Source organism: Manis pentadactyla, chromosome 6 (genome assembly GCF_030020395.1).
Source record: "Manis pentadactyla isolate mManPen7 chromosome 6, mManPen7.hap1, whole genome shotgun sequence".
NCBI lineage: Eukaryota > Metazoa > Chordata > Mammalia > Pholidota > Manidae > Manis > Manis pentadactyla.
The window spans coordinates 139617796-139638485 of record NC_080024.1 but is presented as its reverse complement, the minus strand read 5'-3'; the positions used below and the strand labels follow the sequence as shown (position 1 = coordinate 139638485).

General features: G+C 40.9%; 1 protein-coding gene across 1 annotated transcript in view; it reads left to right on the top strand.

Annotated features, from left to right (window-relative positions):
• The window catches only part of MBD2 (methyl-CpG binding domain protein 2), a 59145-nt gene extending 46868 nt beyond the window's left edge, over window positions 1-12277 (top strand). The window contains exons 4-7 of the mRNA XM_036918575.2: window positions 3512-3602; window positions 4890-5067; window positions 9087-9225; window positions 11810-12277. Coding sequence (XP_036774470.2) covers window positions 3512-3602; window positions 4890-5067; window positions 9087-9213 — 396 coding nt within the window. The 3' untranslated portion in view covers window positions 9214-9225; window positions 11810-12277. The remainder of the gene's footprint in view (window positions 1-3511; window positions 3603-4889; window positions 5068-9086; window positions 9226-11809) is intronic.
• Window positions 12278-20690: the final 8413 nt, after the last annotated feature.

Here is a 20690-nt window from a genome sequence, read left to right as displayed (position 1 = left end):
ATAGCCTACACCATCGGCACTGTGACGGGATGCACACATGGGTGCTGACCAGTCTTTGTACGTACTTGAGGGTGACAGAGAACAAGATATTAGAGGCCCTTGGAGGGTCTGGCTAGTACAGATTAAAAGTGGATGGAATAACTGAGAGTGATTGCACATTTTGGGAGTTTCTCCAAATATCAAATCACTGCCGCTTAAAAGTATTACACTGATTATTTGGCCTTACACCAGGCAGCAAGGTTAAGCTGAGGAAAGTATTGGATACAGCAGTTGAAATCACATTTTCAGTGGTAGCTTAGGGTTTACGAAAGCAGCAGTGTTTAGGAAAGTGTGGGGGAAGAGACTAGATAGCTAGCACAGAGGGGGACTCTCTACAAATTTGTGGAGACTCATCTTTTCAATACTTTTTGTGTTTAGACTTCTAAGATTGAAGAAGTAATGCAATAGGAAGAACTCCAGATGACCACAATTAATCACCTTTGTAAAACGTGGAACTTAGTGCATAGGTCAGGAAATTTTAACTTTAGGCAGAGGAAGACCTCCCCCTACCTGCAGCCCTCCAAGGCATTCAGGGCTATAAAGTGACAAAGAATGATGAGAAAAGGACATTGAATTTGGTGAGAGGAGTAGGGTAAATGTAGTGGAAGTTCATGGAAAGGGGATGGGATAATAAAGTTGAAATGGGCCTGGGGGGAATGGAGACATTGCATATTGATCATTCCTTGGGGAATTGGCTTGGAAAAAAAAGAAAATGTAATGGATAATGTTTGTGTTTATAAAAAAGCTGAGAATGTAGTGACAGCACCCTGAAAAACCCCATCATGCTGACCCCCTGTAGTCAGACCTCCCTCCACCCTTATCCCTGGCAACCATCCCTATGGCTTTTTCTTTTTCAGAATTTCATATAAATTGAATCATACAGGATATAAAAGACTGGCTTCTTTTTCAACATAATGCCTGCCTTATATAGATCTTTAAAAAGCAAAGAATCCCTTCCTTCCCCCAAACAAATAAACAAAACAAAACAGGTAGGAACCTGAGAAGATGAATGTAGAGAAGCTGAGTTAGGGGAACATACTGATGCAGGCAGACACCTCATGAAAACTGTTTCAGTTCTCATGAAAAGTAGATGAGTTTATTAGCTTTGAATGAGTGGTGGGAAGGATGGAGAGGAGGGCAGTGGTGACCTTGACCAGTTAAATATTTTCTTAAACTAGCCTCCTCCTCTGACCTCTCTCACTTTCCCCACCAACTCTGGGATTTGTGGGGAGTGTGGGGAAAATTACACACACACACAACACACACACACACACAAACATACATAAATTAATGTATCTCCATTTTCATGGCATAAGACTAATTTATAAAGGGATTATCAGTATATACCAGATTCAATTTAAGATTTAGTTGAGATCTATTGTTTGATATGGGATGGAGCCAATTTATAATCTAGAACTGGACACTCATTTTTTAACTCAAGATTTATTTGGCAAAATTTTCCTTTCTAAATTTTATATCATTTTCCTTCATATTAATAGGATTTAAAAATTAAGAATTAAAAATTATAGGATGTAAAAATTTAACTTTTGATATCTGGAGTTGGAATTTTTAGATGTAGAATATTACTAATCATATCTGTACATAATTTCCATACTTTATTTTTTGGTAATGTTGATTACTTTTTTGAAAATTAAATTATGTACATATTTATAACATTTTATTATAAAATCACTAATCTCATACTCACTGATTCTCGTGAACACTTTTTCATTAGGAATTAACTGGCCTTTGTTTTCTTTGTTTTTTAATATAACTGTAATAGTCAGAGTATAAATGGTGTTATTCCCCCAAGGACACAACAGAAATCAAACAATTTCTTGGGACATTTATCACATGTATGAATTATTACCTTCACCAATTTTTCTCCCTTGATGGTTAATGGATTCATGTCCTCATATATGTTGACCACTTATTCTGCTGATAATATAGTTTGTAGATAGATATAAGAAGATGTCACCCTATACTAAAGGTCTTAAAGGAGAGTGAAGTATTCCCTTGCCAGTAACCCTGGGTGCTAGCATTGAGATCAATATAAATCCAACATGTTACTATTCTGCATACAGTTATTTTACTGTATTTTCACATTTGTCTAGATGGCAATCATCTGATATTTTTTATATATCCAGAAGTCAGAATATAGGCCCAGAAAGCCCTCTGAATGGTCAAAATTTGCCAAAAGTAAAAATAATAAACCTTCCTCTGTGACAGATACTTTACATATATGGCCATATTTAATCCCCACGACAGTCTTATGTCGTAGTCATTGCTGCCACATTTTCCAGAAGAGGAAATTGAAGCTTCTGAGGTTGTAGAATTTGCCCGAGGTTCTAGAACTTGCTCTACATCTAGAGCCTGGGTTTCAACTTAGGTTTGTGTGTCCCTCAAGTTCCTCATTCTGAGTCCAGTTCCTCCCATATTCAGTCATTCACACAAATATTTTTTCAGTACCTACTATGTGACAGGCCCCAGATATCCAGGATTATGCACAGAGTCTTGAGGAATTCATTTATCTGCTTTTTTGGGGGCTGCAGTAAATACAAATCAGACTAGAAAAGAGAGGAGGCTGGAGGGCAAAAACACTGCTGCATCCACAGGGCCCAGCACAGCACATAGTAGGAACTCACTAAATACATGTTGAGTAGATGAATGACGTTAGCAAGAAGTAATAGTTAACTGGGAGAAAAAAATAAAGCGTAGGAAGGATATAAAATCAAACAGCAGAACTGTCTTGGACCATTGAGTGTTTGAATAAGTTGCATACTCAGTAGGCCGATAGGGTGTGGAGAGCCTTCGGTGTGCTCACTGAGCCCAGAATGATGACCTGGGGCTACTGAGTGACTAAGGTGACGCAGGCTCTGTGCAACAGGGAGAAAGTCACCCATGAGTGTGATACCCTGTTTAAACAACAAGGAAGTGTGTAAGACATTTAGAAAAGTTTCCATAAAAAATGGCCCCATTTCTCCTTAAAGTATGCCAACGGATGAAACTTCAGGGTCTTGGAAAAAAATCAGTAGGTGGTGGAATTCTTTCCTGAATGATACTGGGTAAAGGGGTATTACATAATATAATTTGTTTTCTTTTCCCTGATAAATGATAACATTCAATTTTTGTGCCGAATGAGTCTTTAAAAAATTCAAGTTACATTCTCTGGAAGACACCTTGTAAAGAACTCTCTATAGAAGACAGCAGATTACAATCTTTAGTATTGTAACATGCAAATAAGTTTCATAAAATCAAAAAAAGCCCAGCATTTTTTGAGTAATATCATTTGAAAGAATTACGGTATGTTGAGTAATTCATTTTTGGAGTATCCTTTAGCTTTCTGTATGGAAAGAAAATGGAGAAATTAGGCAACTATTGGAATTATTTCAATTTCATTATTCAACAGCATCGATGCGCTACTTTCTTGTTCCAAGAATGTATCTATTAACAGTGATGTTTTGCCTTACAGCTTTTCTGGGAGAAGAGGCTACAAGGACTTAGTGCATCAGATGTAACAGAACAAATTATAAAAACCATGGAACTACCTAAAGGTCTTCAAGGTATTATCCAAGTTCAGTTGAGCAGTTACATGCTGTGTGCCAGGCTCTGTGTTAGAGGCTGTGGGTTCAGACATGATTGAGACAAAGTCTTTACTTTGGGGCATCGTGTGCGGTGCTGAGTGATAGACCTCTTGTGTTTAGTATGCTCAGGGAAAATGTCCTTGAAAAGCGTGTGTGTTTCAGGGTTGCTTCCATGCTGTTGTTACCAAAGACTTTTTCTCTGTAGAAATTTTGGCTTTCATTTAGATTCATCATATAAGTTAACCCATGTGCTACTTTTAGAACCCATGCAGCTGAGTGGCAGAATTTCCCAAGCTTCCTGTTCCGAGCAGCATCTGGCCCCAGCACTTGCTCTTTCTGTCCTCCTCTTATCAAAAAACCCACTAACAGCTCACCTGTCTCTCCTGTAACTGCTGCCGCAAACAGCGGGAACAGGTGCACATTGGTCCGGTAACAGCAACAAGTGGGATCTGGGAGCGAGAACTCAGTTGCTGGTGTACCTGTCATATCATCTGTTAATTCCAAGTTCTAGAGCAACATTATTCTTCAAGTATTAGAGCTTAGGCTTCTACATCTTGATAGAGTGTAGACTGCTCAAAAATCCTCATAATTCATGGTTAGCATATTGTCTCATTCATCTATGTTCTTGGAAATCACTGCTTTATTAGCAAATTTAGGACTTCAGGCAGTGCATTTGAATGTGGCCATGGTGCCGGTCTCCTCCAAGTAGCCAGGGTGTGCAATTATTCGTTCTGTTAGTTTGCATATTTTGTTAGATATTTGAAAAAGCTGTTAAAAGCTGCAAAGTGTGGCATGCCTACACTAGCTTTCCCTTTGAAGTCCCGAAACAAAGGCAATAAGTGTTGAGATATTACTGGAAATTAATGCTAAAAGCTGCAAGAGAAACTATTCCAGGACTCCAGGGACACTTCATGGAGATACTTGAGTATAATAAGACTTTTGTAAGGATTTAGGTCATTAAAACAATTGACCTTGCTTGAGGAAATGTAGCCAACTTTTAGAAAGTATAGTACTTTGGAAAATGTATTTTAGAGTTATGTTTCAGTTTTATTAAAATGCTCAGCTGTTTTGTTACTGTTTCTTAAATGTTGATTCTTTGGTGTGTAATAATTGTAAAGTACCTATATTATCCATTGCTACTTTGGTTTGTGTCAGTTTTAAATATGATCCTGAAGGAGCAGAAGAATATCCATTGTTTTAGGTTATATAAAGTTTTCTTAGCATATCTGGAAGTTTCCTGTAATTAGTCCTTATGTCTAATTGCAGGAGTTGGTCCAGGTAGTAACGACGAGACCCTTTTATCTGCTGTTGCCAGTGCTTTGCACACAAGCTCTGCGCCAATCACAGGACAGGTCTCCGCGGCTGTGGAGAAGAACCCCGCTGTCTGGCTTAACACATCTCAACCCCTCTGCAAGGCTTTCATCGTCACAGATGAAGACATTAGGTGAGGTGGTGTAACGTAACTTCGAAACCTTGGTTTTAACAATTTATAAAATTTGATAAATTTTATACTGCCTATTAGCTTTGGTGGCACATCTAGTAAGTGATGAATTAATCCAAAAGTTATACTTTTTTTTTCAACAGATCTTTTGTTTAATGAATGGAAGGTGATATAGAATGTTTAGAGCAAATGTGCTCTTGAAAAAGGTAGAAGTGCTGTTGTTACCAGGGACATCATCACAATCACGTGCTGAGGGCAGATCAATGGCATTCTCTGCATGTCATTTTGGCAGTGTCTTTTGTAAGTTGGGGTTCAGCCCTCTGCTCTCAAGAACCCCTTTCATTCAGTTAGGCCCTTTGTAATCGCTTCCTGCATTGGCGTGTCTGCACACCAATCCCTCTTTAAAGCAGATCAGAGCCATGCTGCTTTAAGCTCAGTTGTGTTTTCAGAATTCAACTTACTTACCTTGATTATTCTTACCTCGCTTAAGCTCAAGTTAGAGATTTATTATCTCTACTTGATCTTGTTTCAAGTTAAGATTTAAGGTGGGTCTAAAGACACACACACACACACACACACACACACACACACACACACACACACACTGACCTTGTTTCAAGTTAAGCTCAAGTTAGAGATTTATTATCTCTACTTGATCTTGTTTCAAGTTAAGATTTAAGGTGGGTCTAAAGACACACACACACACACACACACACACACACACACACAAGACACACACACACACACACACACACACACACACACACACACACACACACACACTGACCTTGTTTCAAGTTAAGATTTAAGGTGAGTCTAAAGACGCACACACACACACACACTCTCTCTCTCTCTCTCTGCCAGATGAGAGGCCACAGGCTGCTTCTATTAACATCTTTTACTCTTTCTAAGGCTGGGCAACAAATTAGGTTTTTAGCAGAAAATAGGGAAAAGAAAACATACAACATAAATTGATAATGCCCAGAGGTATAAACAAACCATTGCCCAGAGGAAGCAAAACTATTCCAGATATTAAGACCAGAAATTCTTATGTGGTCAACTAGAGTATCAGTCCTAGACAAAACCAGCAGGTGGCACTTCTGAATCATAATTTTTGAATATGTTTTATATTTGTACTTTTTTCTAAATACATAAAAAGTTAGCATGGAAATGTTTTTAAATTCATGAGTTTATAATCAGAAAGTCCTTTTAAAGTTTTGGGTTTTAAGTCATTCCTTTTGCAAAGATGTAAAAGGGTTCAAAGTTGTATTTGTATGCCTTGATTGTGTGGAATTTATAATCAGCTTTATTTTTTAAGAAAAACAAAATGTAGAATCAAGGAAAAAAATCACCTTGCTTTTTTTTTTTTGGATTATTCTTACCCTTGAGGAAGGAAATTACTTGGAAGACAAGTTCTCACCTGTCTTAGTACCCAGTTAAACAGCAGGGATTTCACTAGGCCATTATGGGTGTTGACTGAGTTCTGTGCGTGATATCGTGGGAATGTCGAAAGCCTCAACCCCAGATCTTTTGATTACAGAGGAAACTATCTCAGAGTCAGATCTGGATGATTTCCTTTCAGGGTAAACTTGTCTAACAAATTGCCCCTTGATTTCATTGTCATAGAAATGTTGAATTAGTACAGGTTCAGAGAAATTTAATGCAAATGGGAATTGTTATCCTTTTTTCAATTGTGTAGCCACTATTGTTTCATTAAACCTTCAACTAAAGCTCTCAACATGCAGTGTATACTTTTTTCTGCACATTTTATGGTATTTTCATCTAGGGGTGTAATTGTTTTCTAATACTGAGTAACAGATGCTCACAAATTTAGCAGCTTGAAACAATACTTGTTTACAGCTCACGTTCTATCAGTCAGAAGCCTGGGCCAGGCACGGCTGGATTCTCTGCCCTTGCTTTTACAAGACTGAAATCAAAGGGTGGGTGAGACTACATTCCCTTCTGGACATTGGGGTCCTCCTTCAAGCTCCTGTGATTGTTGCAGAATTCATTTCCTTGTAGCTGTAGTACTGAGGCCCTTTTCTCTCGTGGCTGTGGGATGGGGCTGCTCTCAGCAGTTAGAGACTGACAGCAGGTCCTGCCCCGTGGCCTCCTCCGTTTTCCTTCTCCAACTTCTTTCAGGAAGGACCGGCCCCTTTTAAGGGCTCTTAGGTCAAGCCCTCTGCAATAATCTCTTTTGATCATCTCCTAATCAATTGATTAGTAACCTAATTAATGAGTAATACCCAATCATATTCACAAGTTCTGCCTGCCTTTAAGGGAAGGGGTTATACAAGGAGTGGGCACAGGAGTGGAGGACGGGCTTTTTGGAGACTGTGTTGGAATTCTGCCTACCACACTGGGCACAAGCTTTCACAAATGTGGTGGGTAATGCTCCTGACAAAAGAGGATCAGCTGCGAATTAAAGATATACTTCTCTGGTAGACGCACCACTTGCCCTATTTTTTTTGTCTTCGTAATAAGTTTACTCTCCTATTCGCTGTTAAGAATGAGAGCCTGCCAGTGAGACTGATGTGCCATTTGTCATAAGCCTTGAGTCCCTGAGCCTGAAGCAAGACTAACTCTTCTTGACCTTGTTCCACTACATGAAAATGTGTTCAACTCATTTCTTTTAATATGACAGAGGCTATAGTTCTCAGACTAACCCAGTGACAGCCTCCCTCTACTTGAAAATTCATTTAAAAAATAGGAGTCTGTATTACTTAACGCTGTGCTGTTTTTAGAGTAATAAAGATGACATCTAAAGGTTTTGTGGTTACACACATTATGGTGACTTCTCACCTTGGATGCTGTCTCATGAGATAAAGTGACACACAGGCTGGAAGTGTAGTAACTTCACAACTGGGTGAGCACCCAAGGAGTGAATGCTCAGTGGAGTCTTTAGAAAATTGCTCCCTGACCCTTCTCCTTTCCCAGGTTTGGAGCAGTGGTGCAATATGTCTTCCTCAATTACTGGTAGAGAAAATCGCTTTTTTTCTTCAGCAGACCCCTGATATTCCTTGCTGTGTCTCTGGGCGGCTCCATCTCCCACTCTGTGTCCATCATAACGAGCTTTCCTTTGGCCTTGGGAGGCGAATTGTCCTGTTTTCTAGTCAAGGCTAAGCCTTGCACCTGGGCCTTTGCTTCTCCACTTCTGGGTGTGAATTTCTATCTACTGTCTTTTCTTGCTAAGACTGTTGTGTGAATCCTTCTCTTGTCCTGTCAGGGAGCCGCTCTCTCAAATTTTTTTTTCAGCTTTTTAAAGATAAAGTGCATACCAGTAACCTTTCTGTGCTGTTTTCCATCTAAGGGTTTGGAACCTTTTTTTATGACTTGGCTTTATTAACTCACTTTTGGGTTCCTGTTGCAATGCCCAAGACACAAACTGTGGCGTGTTCTCAACCTACTCAGATCATCTCAGCTGAAGAGATGTTTTTCAGTTTCCATCCTTGGAAATAGGATCATGTGGTCTTGCCTCCTTCGTGATGGCGTGTTGCCAGCAGGCCTGGAACCCGGGAGGGAGCTCTGACTGGCTTTCCCCTGACATAGCCAGAGAATGCCAAACTAAACCCCAGTTTATCATGCCCCTAATTCTCCATCTTTCTCAGAGCTTCAGTGAACAAATCTCTTTTCGTTCTTCATTTTCCATATTACTTCCCTTTTCTATGCCTGCTTTCAAGTTATTACCAATTATCCTTTAGAGGAATCACCCCAAATCCTCACATACTTGAAATTTTTGAACTTGGAGAAAAGGTCACTGAAATAAATCTTTACACTTCTGGAATTATCTGTAAGGTGAGGGTCACCTGCCTGTCTGAATATCTGCCCCTCTTTTTGGCAAGGCTCCTCCCTTGTGTGATTTGGTTTTGTGAGTGTAGACATGACTTTTGCAAAGTCTGAGGAGAAGAAAATGTATTTCTGAGGAATTTCCATGATTTTGAAGTAAAAATAAACTTAAGTAGCAGCTGCACGTTTCCCTTACTTGCCAGATTATTAGTGTCTTTTTATTCTGCTTTTAAAAGGAAACAGGAAGAGCGAGTACAACAGGTCCGTAAGAAATTAGAAGAAGCACTGATGGCAGACATCTTGTCACGAGCCGCTGATACAGAAGAGATGGATATTGAAGTGGACAGTGGAGATGAAGCCTAAGAATATGATCAGGTGGGCTAACAGAGAGAGAGAGAGACGTGGGACTTAAGATGTTTTCTTTTCTTTTCTCCTCTGCAGTATATAAAAAGCCTTCTCCTCTACATGCACTGTTTGGCCCCCTGTGTATTTAAGGACCATATAAGTCATTGCATCATTTTGTTCTCATTATGTGAAGACATTCACACCCTTGCAGCCACTTGCAAGGGCTCTAGCTTCCTTTACTAGCCATGGGGAACACCTCCAGGGTGTCTAGGGAAGAGCCCGGGAAGAAGGAAAGGGCTCCACCAGGTGGGGAGGGGCGTCGCGGCAGGTGGGCGTGGCAGTCCTCCCATCGCAGGAGCTTTCAGGGCCTCTTTACGCCCTCCTCAAAACTATGGCCACAGAGTCGGCAAAAATCCCTCCTTTTTCTAGGTTCTCTCTGGCACAGGCTTTATGTGGGAGAATTAACAGGAAATACTAAAGTATAATAAATAATTTACCTGAAAAGTACAAATTTTGACCTATCCTGAAATCTGGAACTCCCACGAGTCTCACAGGCTCTGTTCCCCTGGGTGTATCTTCTCTTGATGGTTATGCTCAGATGCCCTGAGGTGTGGCATTTTGCCTCAACTCTGTCCTGCTTTGTTTGGGCAGGCCTTGTCTTGCCTTCTGCCACCCATAAGCCAATTCTTGATTTGTATCCTTGAAGCCAGCTGAAGAGGTGAAGGGAAGAGAGGAGAGATGAGAGAGAACGAGCACAGTGGATAGGAAATCTCTGCCCCTGGAGGTGCCTTTGAGCCCTTCTCCATCCCTTTCGGTCTGGGAACTCGCCCCTTGTCCTGAGAGCCTCTCTTGCATCCAGTCCTGGGTCCTGGGGACGCTGGTGGACACAGCCACACAGTCCCTGTGCTCACAAGATGAACAGCATAAGTGTATTAAACAGATGCTCACATGACCATAAGTGTTATAAAGGAAAAACAGAGGCGTGAGAGCTGATGGCCAGGGAGCTGGTGGGATGTGAAGGGCCACCACAGAGGGAGTGACATTTACCGTGAGTCTGCAAGGCAAGTAGGAGTGAGCTGAAGCCGGTAAAAAGTGTTACCATCAGAAGCAGCACAGCAAGGTGAGCTGGGTTCCTTTAAGGAGCAGACGAGATCGCTGTGGTCGGAATGTAAGTCTAGGGAGGTTGGGAGAATGTGTGCAGACAGATCTCATCACTCTGAGCCATACTTCCTTGTGGATTATTGTTAAGGATCTTGATCTTTATCATTAAAACCATTGGGAATCCACTGAAGGCTGAGTAACATGGTCAGATTTGCTTATTTACTAGATCTCTGTGGCTGCTGCATGAAAACAGGGATTGGCATAGGGAAAGCTCAGAGGCAGGGAGGCCAGTAAGGAGGCTGCTGGGGTCCAGCAGGAGGGATGTGGCTGCAGCAGGTGTCGGCTGTGGCTGTGGGAAGAAAAAGGAAAAAGTTAGCTTAAGGTGTGCTTGGAAATAGAGTTGATTTGACCAGGTGATTGGCTGAAGGGGCAAGTGGCAAGGCTGTCACTTGAGGCCTGGGTGGAGGGGCCTGGGTCCCGTGCAGTAGAGGACCAGGCTGAGGGCGCTGGTGCAGGGGCTCCCTTCCCATCAGTGCCTGGGTCTTAGTTCACTTCATGTGGTGCCTCAGCGAGACAGGAATCAGGTGAATCAGGCCATCACTGGAATGTGTTTCATTTACATATTCAGGGAAGGCAGCCCCATCTGGTCACACAGTTACCTGAGCACATAGAGCCATTTGAATCCAGTTCAGTGCTTCTTAAGTCTTTTTTCCACCTTATTGAGGACAGGAAGATACTGTGTGGACATTGAATCTTGTTTTCTTCTGTGTGTGTGTGTGTGTCTTTGTTTTGTATGTATGTGTGTGTGTGTGTGTGTGTGTGTGTGTGTATAAACATATATATATAGCATATATATAAAACCTCAATAATAGATTGAAGTTATTGTGCTACCAAAGATTTTATAGTCATAGAGGAGCCCAAGTTAGCAAACATTCTGGGAATGACTGCAAGAAGACAACTATTAAAAAAAAGTGTTAAAATATTTAGCTACAGATGAGGTATAGGACAAAATACAGAAATAGTTCAGTTTGCAATTGCACGGTACACATCCAGGTTAAACAGTAATAAAACTTCAGTGCTCATCTATCATCTATAAATGCTCTGAAATAAATCATTGTGAAGTAAAACCACTGTTAGAAGAAATTTTCCTAAGTTTTCTCAAAAATGTTTGTACTTGGCTGTATCTATTATATATTTTTTTCATTTATATGCCCTATGATTTCTCTTTTTGTGCTGATTTAAGTAAGTATAGATAGAAAATATTTGCAGTAGTATACAAAGGGGTACATGGGATTTCTCTGCAAATGAAATGGGTTTTAAAGGTTATCAAAATAAAACACTTGAAACAATGAGATATATTGAGTACTTTTGTGTACAAAGTGCTGTAACTAGATGCTAATCTGGGCTTTAAAAACATGGTTCTAAGTGAATTGTAGCCTCTACTTTTCCAAGTTTTGCTGACCTTAGCTGAGAAATCACCAAGTTAATTCAACTTGTTTGTTTTTCCTTACAGGTAACTTTTGACCGACTTTCCCCAAGAACAAATTTGTTGAACAAAAACGTTTCCACTGGGTTTTGCCTGTAAGAAAAAAATGTACCCGAGCACATAGAGCTTTTTAATAGCACTAACCAATGCCTTTTTAGATGTATTTTTGATGTATATATCTATTATTCAAAAAATGATGTTTATTTTGAGTCCTAGGACTTAAAATTAGTCTTTTTTAATATCCAGCAGGACCCTTATGATGAAGAAGGGCTTTGATGCCAGGTGCAATCTACTGGAAATGTAGCACTTAAATGAAATATTTGTTTCCCCTACAGTTTTATTATGAACAGATCAGGAGTACCAAATAAATTTCCCAATTAATGATTATTGTGACTTCACTGTATATAAACAGATTTTTATACTTTATTGAAAGAGGACACCTGTACATTCTTCCATCATCACTGTAAAGACAAATAAATGATTATATTCACAGACTGATTGGGATTCTTTCTGTTAAAGAGCACACACAATAAGTAGCCCCTCCTTTGGATTTCTGACTTACAGATCAGCTGTGACCCCTGGAGCCTAGCCTTTGAGATGGAGGTGACAGAAAGTCATCCATACATTTGCAGTATGCCTCTGGATAGCCTGAGAATTACACTGCTATCACCAGAATTCTAAGTTGGCATCTGGAATGTGTAGATTTTTTTCATTGCCTGTGACTAGCACTTCTGTTAGTTCTATAAACAGGGCATTTTCTTCCCTTGGGCATGAGTTAGGTACACAAGTACCCTTTGGCTATTACTAGAAATCCATGTCTGTTTTTTGTTTTTTTTCTAAAACATTTTGCATTTTCTCATGTCTGCTAGCTTACTAAGTTGACAAGTGTAGGTCAGACCCTTTGCCACGAGACAGGCAGCCTTCTAGGCAGAGTTGCTTAACAAACCAGTTGGTAAGACTTTACTAATCAGTACCCAGCCCCCAAAGAATTAACACTTTTTTTTCTGTTGAAACTCATAAGCATAACTTCATTACCACTTAAATTCCTTGATACCTAATTGCTAAAACTGGAAAAGCATGCATTATTAAATGAGTTTTAAAAATCAAAACATACTTACTTAAGTTAATCTGACACCAAGGAAAGAAGGTGGTGGTTATAAGCAAATTTAAGCACATTTTGAGAAATAGAGCAACAATAATATCTTTCTGTAGGAAGGGTTCATAAACTTCATACTTCTTAACTCTGAGTTCTTTTAAAATTAGACCCAGAAGTGATGCAATCAAGATGTGACCAATTCCATCTAAGTGTCACCTGTGCCTTTTATTACCACTCCCTCCAGCACCTTTCCGGTTCCTGAGAAAGGGAAAGAAGAGAATACAGTCAAAGCATTATGACTGGTGAGGCTTGGACTGCTGTCTCTCTGGACTCTATTCCAGACTACATAAATAATAACTTCTTGGAATAACTGATTTAGCACTCAGCTTTGAGCTCTGGGTTTTAGGCTACCAATGAATGCAAACAAGCAGGGACCCTTGCAGGCTCTGGGAAGAATATTGGCAGAGGGCGCCTGCTCCAGGCCCATCAGATTATCCCAGTGGGTTTGGCAGTGGAAGTTAATACTGATTTCTTTTTAAGAACTGGTTTGACTAGTGAGAATGGATGCCCAAAGGCTTTTCTTAGACTTCCCTCAGCCCATGAGTCTTCATTTGTTATCAGGCTTTGGTGACTTCACCCTGGTGATCAAATTTTTTTTTACAAAGCAATCCAACCATGATAATGCCTGATAAGCCTGCTTCTATGAACAGCTTTTCCAAAAGAAAAACACAATGTACATGCAAAGATTGCTTTTTGCTCTTATGTACTTTGCTCAGGTAGAGAACAAGGTATGAAAGCCATTACATGGTGTCCAACTGGAGACCATCCCATAAATACGGGTGTTCCTAATACAGCCACAGGCCCACATGTCCAAAGTTGAATTCATTCTTATCCCCCAAGACCGACCAGCACCTTGCCTTCCCTGACTCAGGCAAAAGAAGACGTCTGGTCCAGGTGCCCACTGCAGAGGCCAGGAGTGACCCCAGTTGCCACTCTTTCTCTGCCGCCAGCATCCCATTCCATCAATCCTGTTAGAATGATTAACTGCACTTCTCACATCTGTGTCTCCTTTATTCCCACAGACCCTGCCTTCACGCATCTTCCTTTCCTCCCCTCGGGACTCTCGTTGGCCTTCTTTGCTATTTTTTTATCTTGTGCTTTTTCCCTTTCCATCCCTCCTTTTTCTTCATATAGTCAGTCATCAGGATGGTCCTCAAAGCAAATGCAACTGTTGTTTCTCTGCTCAGAGTTCCTCGCCTCTGTATCTGCAGTTTAGAATGAATTTTAAGAGTGGGCCCTTTGCAGTGAAGGAAACCTGTGTTTGAACCCTGGTCTTGCCATTTGTGTGATTTGTCAGGTTACTTAATCTCTTCAAGCCTGCTCCTCCTCAGTGAAGTCAGAATACTAATACCTACCTCAGAGGGTCGTCGTGAGGACTGCAGGAGATACTGGTGATAAAGTGCTGAGCGCAGTAGCAGTGCCTGGCGTGTGGGGGGGCTCCCGCTGGAGCATGCATTCTCACTCCTGCAGTGTCCATTCTGTGTCACCACCAAGAGGCATTTGCTGATAACCCAAACTGCCCTCCAACCCCAGGAAACTTTGTTTTCTGTCTCAGCACCCTGTTTACTTCCTTCGTAGAAATCTTCTGAATCTGCATTTTATTTATGTGTTGGCATTGGTCTCTCTTTCTGCTAGAATGTAAGCTCCATGAGAGCAAGGATGTGTCTGTCTTGTTCCCTGTTATAATCCCAGTGCTTAGTTTGGTGCCTGGCACATAGTACACTCTTACATGTTGGTGGAATGAATGGACAAATGATCACAAGGCCCTTCGTGATCTGCTACCTGCCTGTTTGACTAGCTCATCCTGCCACTCCGATCCACCTCCAACGCAAGAAAAACCACACCACACTGCCTGCTGCTTCAGATGCTCCTTGGGCCCCTGCCTTTGCGCCTGTTCCATCTGCTGCCTGTCTACTACTACTAGTGCCCAGTTCCCGGTCACTAGTCAAGTCTCAGCTCAGTGGCTACCTCCCCTGGGAGGCTGTCCCTGAGTTCTCCAGGTATACATTTCTTTTTCCCTTTTCTAAGTTCCCACTGCACTTTGTAAATACCTCCGTGGAAGCACTTTACTGTATTGTATGGTAGATTTGTTCGCATGTCTATTTCTACATTAGACTGCAAGCACCCTGAAGGCAGAGATTGCATCTTTTAATCCTAATGTCCCCAGAGCCTAGCACCCTACCTGGCACATAACAGTTTGTCAGTAAATATTTGTTGAAAGAATTTGTGAATGAACAGAGTCTTACAGTTAGACAAGTTGCAAGATGTATGTATTATCGAGAGAAACACCCCTGGTCATTTCCAGGGCAGTTTTTGTTCTGGAGAAGAGCTCTAGAGAGCGTTATGTAATCTCTTTGAGTAAGATCACTTGTTTGAATTTTAAAAATAAGTTGAATAACATAGATCTTCATAAGTGATTACAAAGATATCAAAAAGCTTTATGATTTCCCATGCTACAAAGTCCAAAATATATATTTGCACTGTTAGTATTTCTATCGTGTGCTATGCAAAAATGGACAGCAATAAATTTTGAAACTTTAAAAATGTTTGTGTAAGTCATCTTCAATGACTTAATGCCTGAAGAACCTCTTTGGCCTGTGTTTTCTGGACACAGGGGGCTTCAGACTGGGGTTTAGGGCCCCAACGCTCTCAGAGTTAATCCTGTGACCCTACTTTAGGTTGCTACTGAGACATTCAGTCATCCTGCCAGCATGTCTACTGAACAGAAAGGATGGAAAGGTTCTTCACATAATCAGGGGGAGGCCACGCTAGACCTTGAGAGGCCACAGCCTCCAAGCCCCCACCAGGGTTGTCATAGCTCCTTCGTCCCACCCACCTTCAGTTCTGGGATGCGAATGTGACTCCCTATATGAAACAGACCTCAGTGGCCTCTACAGAGTGGGGCAGTGACATCAGCCACTTGCAACAGGCTTAGCTAGGAATAGCTGTGGGATAAGGAACCGGGGCTGTGGGCTGTCAATCTGCATGTCTCAAAGGGTCTGGGGTGGACTCTAAAATTTTAAGTTATACACTGAATTTCTCTAGAAGGGCACGTGTAAGTTACTTGGCCAATTATTTGCCTTTGTTTTTATGACAGGAGGACAAATATTTTTATTTCCTCAATTTATATAGCATTTTATAATTTATAGAACACTTTCACCTTCATTAATGTCATGTTGGAATTTTAACCTACATGTAAGCCATATATACACACGTTAGCCCCACTTAAGATTTAGGAATCTAAGAAGCAGACAGGTTATAAGACTCACTCAAGCCAGCAAGGTGCAGAGAGAGGAATCCGAATGCAGAGGTCTTCTGTTTCTAGAACGCCTTCCAGTGCTCTACTGCCTTCCTCTCTCTGACAGAACAACACAGTTTGGTTTATCAAGAACAGTATGCCTGTGGCCCGAAAGTTACTATAGAGCAGAGTGATTATTGAAAAGCTGGATTTTTATGTGTGAATAGCCAGAGCCTTCCTGGTGAACTCTACTAGGATTATCTTTTACGAGAGGTGGGAACTGATACAGCTTCTTAGTCATAGAATGCTGGGAGTTACTTTTTCCTGGGGAGGGGGGTAGCATTTTCTTTCTGCTGAAGTTCAGCGTTTTGCTTCATGAGCTTGATGTTATGAGAAGCCTGGCAGCAAGATGCAGCTGGACCAAGACCCTGGGGAAGGCTTGAAGGTGGGTGTGGGCAGCCAGGTCCTGTGTAAGTGTGAGAACATTCACTCAGAGTGGGTCATTTAACATTTGTCTTCATCTTATCCCTTTGGATCTTAAGTTTTTGAGTGTTTTTTTAAAGCACGTAATATACTAGTAGAGTGGAACACATCTATACAGTTGACCCTTGGACAACATGGGTTTGAACTGCACAGGTTCACTTCTACATGGATTTTTTTTCCCAATAAATATATTGGAAAAACTTGTTGAAGTTTGCAACAGTTTGGCAAAACATTTTCTTTTCTCTAGCTTATTTTATTGTAAGAATATAGTATGTAATACATATATAAAATATGTGTTAACCAACTATTTATGTTATTTGTAAGGCTTCTGGTCAATGTACTGTCAGCAGTTAAGTTTTGGGGGAGTCAGAAGTTTTATGTGGGTTTTTGAACGGTTGGGGTTTGTTGCACCTCATCTCTGTGTTGCTCAAGAGTCAACTGTAATTTATGAGTAAATATCCATAAATCTGGCACCTATGCCTTTATTTTTGGAAGTGTTTATTATTAAAGGAGTTGTGAGACTACTACCCCAGTGCAGGACTCCTCATCGGGAGTTCCTGGGCCCTGGGAGTTAAGGAGCCTACTACTGCCTCCTTTTCAAAGCTTTGTGACAATGTGCCCTGAAGTAGTATCTTTAACTTCCGTAAAATTCTCCGTAGGGAATATATATCACAGTGCCCAGAATATGGTATGTGTTTCATAAATGGTAGCAAGTCTTTCCTTTGAAAAAATCTGGTGACTTTTTTTTAGGGGATTGGAATCTGCTGTTTGAGGAATTACCCTGATTTTTGCTGCCTGGGCAGAGACTCCTTGGACCAAGAGAGAAACAAAGTGGGGAGTTTTGTGTGTGTGAATGTGTGGAGGTTGATGGCAAGCTGTCAGAGTGCCTTGTTGATCACAGCATAATTTACAACAATTGCTGGTTGTGTGAAAATAGAAACATTTGGGGAAACTTAAAGGGAAAGATAAAAATAGTAACATGGAAGCATGTGTTGTTTATGATGGGAATGAATACTTCTTTTAAAACCTTTCTCTTTTCTTCCTCTGTCTCCCCCAAAACATAGTATGATGTTATAAATAAGAAAGTCACAACCTTATAGCTAGGACTCTTAATTGTTCAAAACTACTGTGGCTCTTTGGAGTAACCCAGATTTTAGTTGTTTCAGAAGCTGCTGTGAGAAGGGATGGATCAGTCACCTGACATTGAAAGAACTTGGCCCTGGGGACATACAGTACTACTCAGTGAGTCAAAAACACATTCCACTTTCCTGGAATTTTAAATGCACTTAGGGAATAGTCATAATCTTTTGTTTTTCTGAAATTAAAAAAAAAGGAAATCTGATAGGCTCCATTGCCATATCCTTGAACTACTTACTGGTTAGTAGAGGCAAGAGGAAGTAATGAGTGAATATTAAAGAATGGAGATAATTCAAACCACTCAAGGTTGGAGGTGCCTGCCTGATATGGAGATTGGTATCTCAGAGTTTTGGGGAAAAAATGTGTGTGACCCCCACCAATGAAGAAAACTATGCTCTCACAAACATGTCCACTTAGTACTCTCTTATTAATTCAAATGTCTAAACTGAATTTAGCTCACATCCTCAAATAAAAAGGGAAACCTCTTATCTTTTCTGTTCCTTTTTAACCAACTGATGTGTGGCTCACACAGAAGGTTGGCTAATCCACTAGCCATTCACGATGCACTAAGCTACCCTTACACTCCTAACTTGTATCTGATGCCTAGATCTTCAGCAGCCATGTGTGACCTTGAAGAGATAAACAAGATGAAAAGCTAACACTGCAAGGATGGTGGATTGGAAAACTAGCAAGAGCCCAGGTTCTCAAAGACGTTGAATTTTTGGACCATTCCCAATAATACCTCCTCTGGGCTGTTTGTTAAATCAACAGTACCAACATACAATAAATGCATGTCTTAATTTTTTAAAAGCTATTGCTAATCAGTGCCTACCCAAACTTTAGACTCAGCTTTCAACACGAATACTCAGTTAGTCACCAGAAACCCTATCAAGTGTTCTTTCTCGTTATGGTTTCATATGCTAACCAGGCTTGTGTTAAGCCCTTTACTGCAGGGATTCCTATCTCTTCTCCCTGCTCTAGTTTTTCCAGCTCCATTGAATTTTGCATTTTGCTGCCATATCTTTCTTATATACCTCTTAAGTTATCTGATGTTTGGGGTTACATTAACTGAGCTTCTATCCTGTTGGACCAGGTCTGAATTCCTCAAGTGACATTCTGGCCCTTGGTCTACACATCTTATCTGTGGATATTTCTAGCTAAACCCTTGATTGGTTAAGACACCATGTATTAGTAGTCTATTGCTGCAGTAACAAATGACTGCAAACTAGTAACTTAAAATAGCGTCCATTTATTATCTCACGATTTCTGTGGGTCAGCAATCCTGGCGTAGTGTGATGGACTGGTTCTCTGCTTTTGAGTCTTGAGTGGAGATGTTGGAATGACCTGACATTTTATCTGGAGTCTCTGGGTGGGGGAGGGGGGATTGGCTGTTTCAGGTGCATTCAGGTGGTCAGCAGAATTCAGGTACTTGCAGTTGTAGGACTGACGTCCCCATTTTTCCTGATGGCTATTAGCCAGAGATCATTCTCACCTTACAGATGCTGCCTGCATTCCCTGGCTTGTGGCTCCTCATCTTTAATGCCAAGATAAGTGGATCAGATCCTTCCACTGCTTCATATCTCACTGATCCTGTTTGCTGTATGTCTCCAACTCTAGCGAGAGAAAATTCTCTGCTTCTAAGAGTTCACTTGATCAGATTGAGTCTACCTGGATAATCCAGGCTATCTTCCCATTTGAAGCTCTGCAACCTTAATTGCATCTGCCAGAGTTCCTTTTGCCATGCAAACCTAACATATTTATAATTTCTAGCAATTAGAGCGTGGACATTTTTGTGGGGCATTCTGCTTGCCACAAGCTGTTAGCTACAAGTAACAGAAAAATCTGTTTCAAATGGTTTAGTTAGTAAGGAAATTTATAGGAGCTGTATTTAAAAGACAATCCTAGTATAAGCCACATCCCATGTGCAGATCATCAGGGCCCTGGCTTTGCTTCTGGGTAGTCCTCTAGCTCTGACCTCATCTCCATGTATTAGCTTCATTATCATCTCAAGTAGCAGGATGGTTCCGAATGACATATTAAGACATGACAATGGTCAGAGGAAGCAAATAGACTTGTTTCTTCTATGCCTGCTTTGTAGAAGCCCCTCAATCCTTTCCCTCAGACCTCACTGGCTAGAACTGGGTACATGCCCATTCCTAAAGCAGTCACTGAGAAACAGGGTTAGGATTACCACCAAATGGTCAGAGTAATCATGTGGCTTCAAACTTCTTACTATTCTTTTGTGTCATGCTTTCCTTTTTACTGGTTTCTTTGTAGAATTAGCTTCTTTTTATAACAATCAGTCAAATTCTGTATTTTCTTTTAAGCCCAAGAGCATCACCTTTCTTTCTTGGAGGCTTATCAAATACATTCTTATCTCCAATCTGCCTTTCTTGGTAGCATGGTTCTACCTGACACATTGTATATGATGCATTATTGCCTGTTTCTCAAATGTTTCTTATCTTAACTAGGTTATAAATTCCTTAGGACATGAGCAATGACTTTTCAAAAGGTTGAAAGGGTGCATTTGAGGATGAGTTCATCAAATGTCAGCTGGCATTCACTCTAAGTCTGAAGGCACAGGACTCACAAGGCTACTCTCACTTCTGACACCAACTGCAAGTTTAGGGGAGTCCCCCAAATCACCCTTGGTTTCTCTAATTTGCTAGAAGGTTTTACAGAACTCACTAAAAACCATTAAATTCATGGTTAGTGCAGGAAAAGGATAAAATTACTATCAGAGAGCACAGTCTTGGAGGGCTCCAAATGCAAAGTCTTGGTTGTCCTCTCCCTGTCGAGTGAACATGCATGGCCTTCCCAGCATCAGTGTGTGGTAATATGCACAGGGTATTGCTAACCAGGAAAGCTCTCCTGAGCTTCAGTGTCCAGAAACT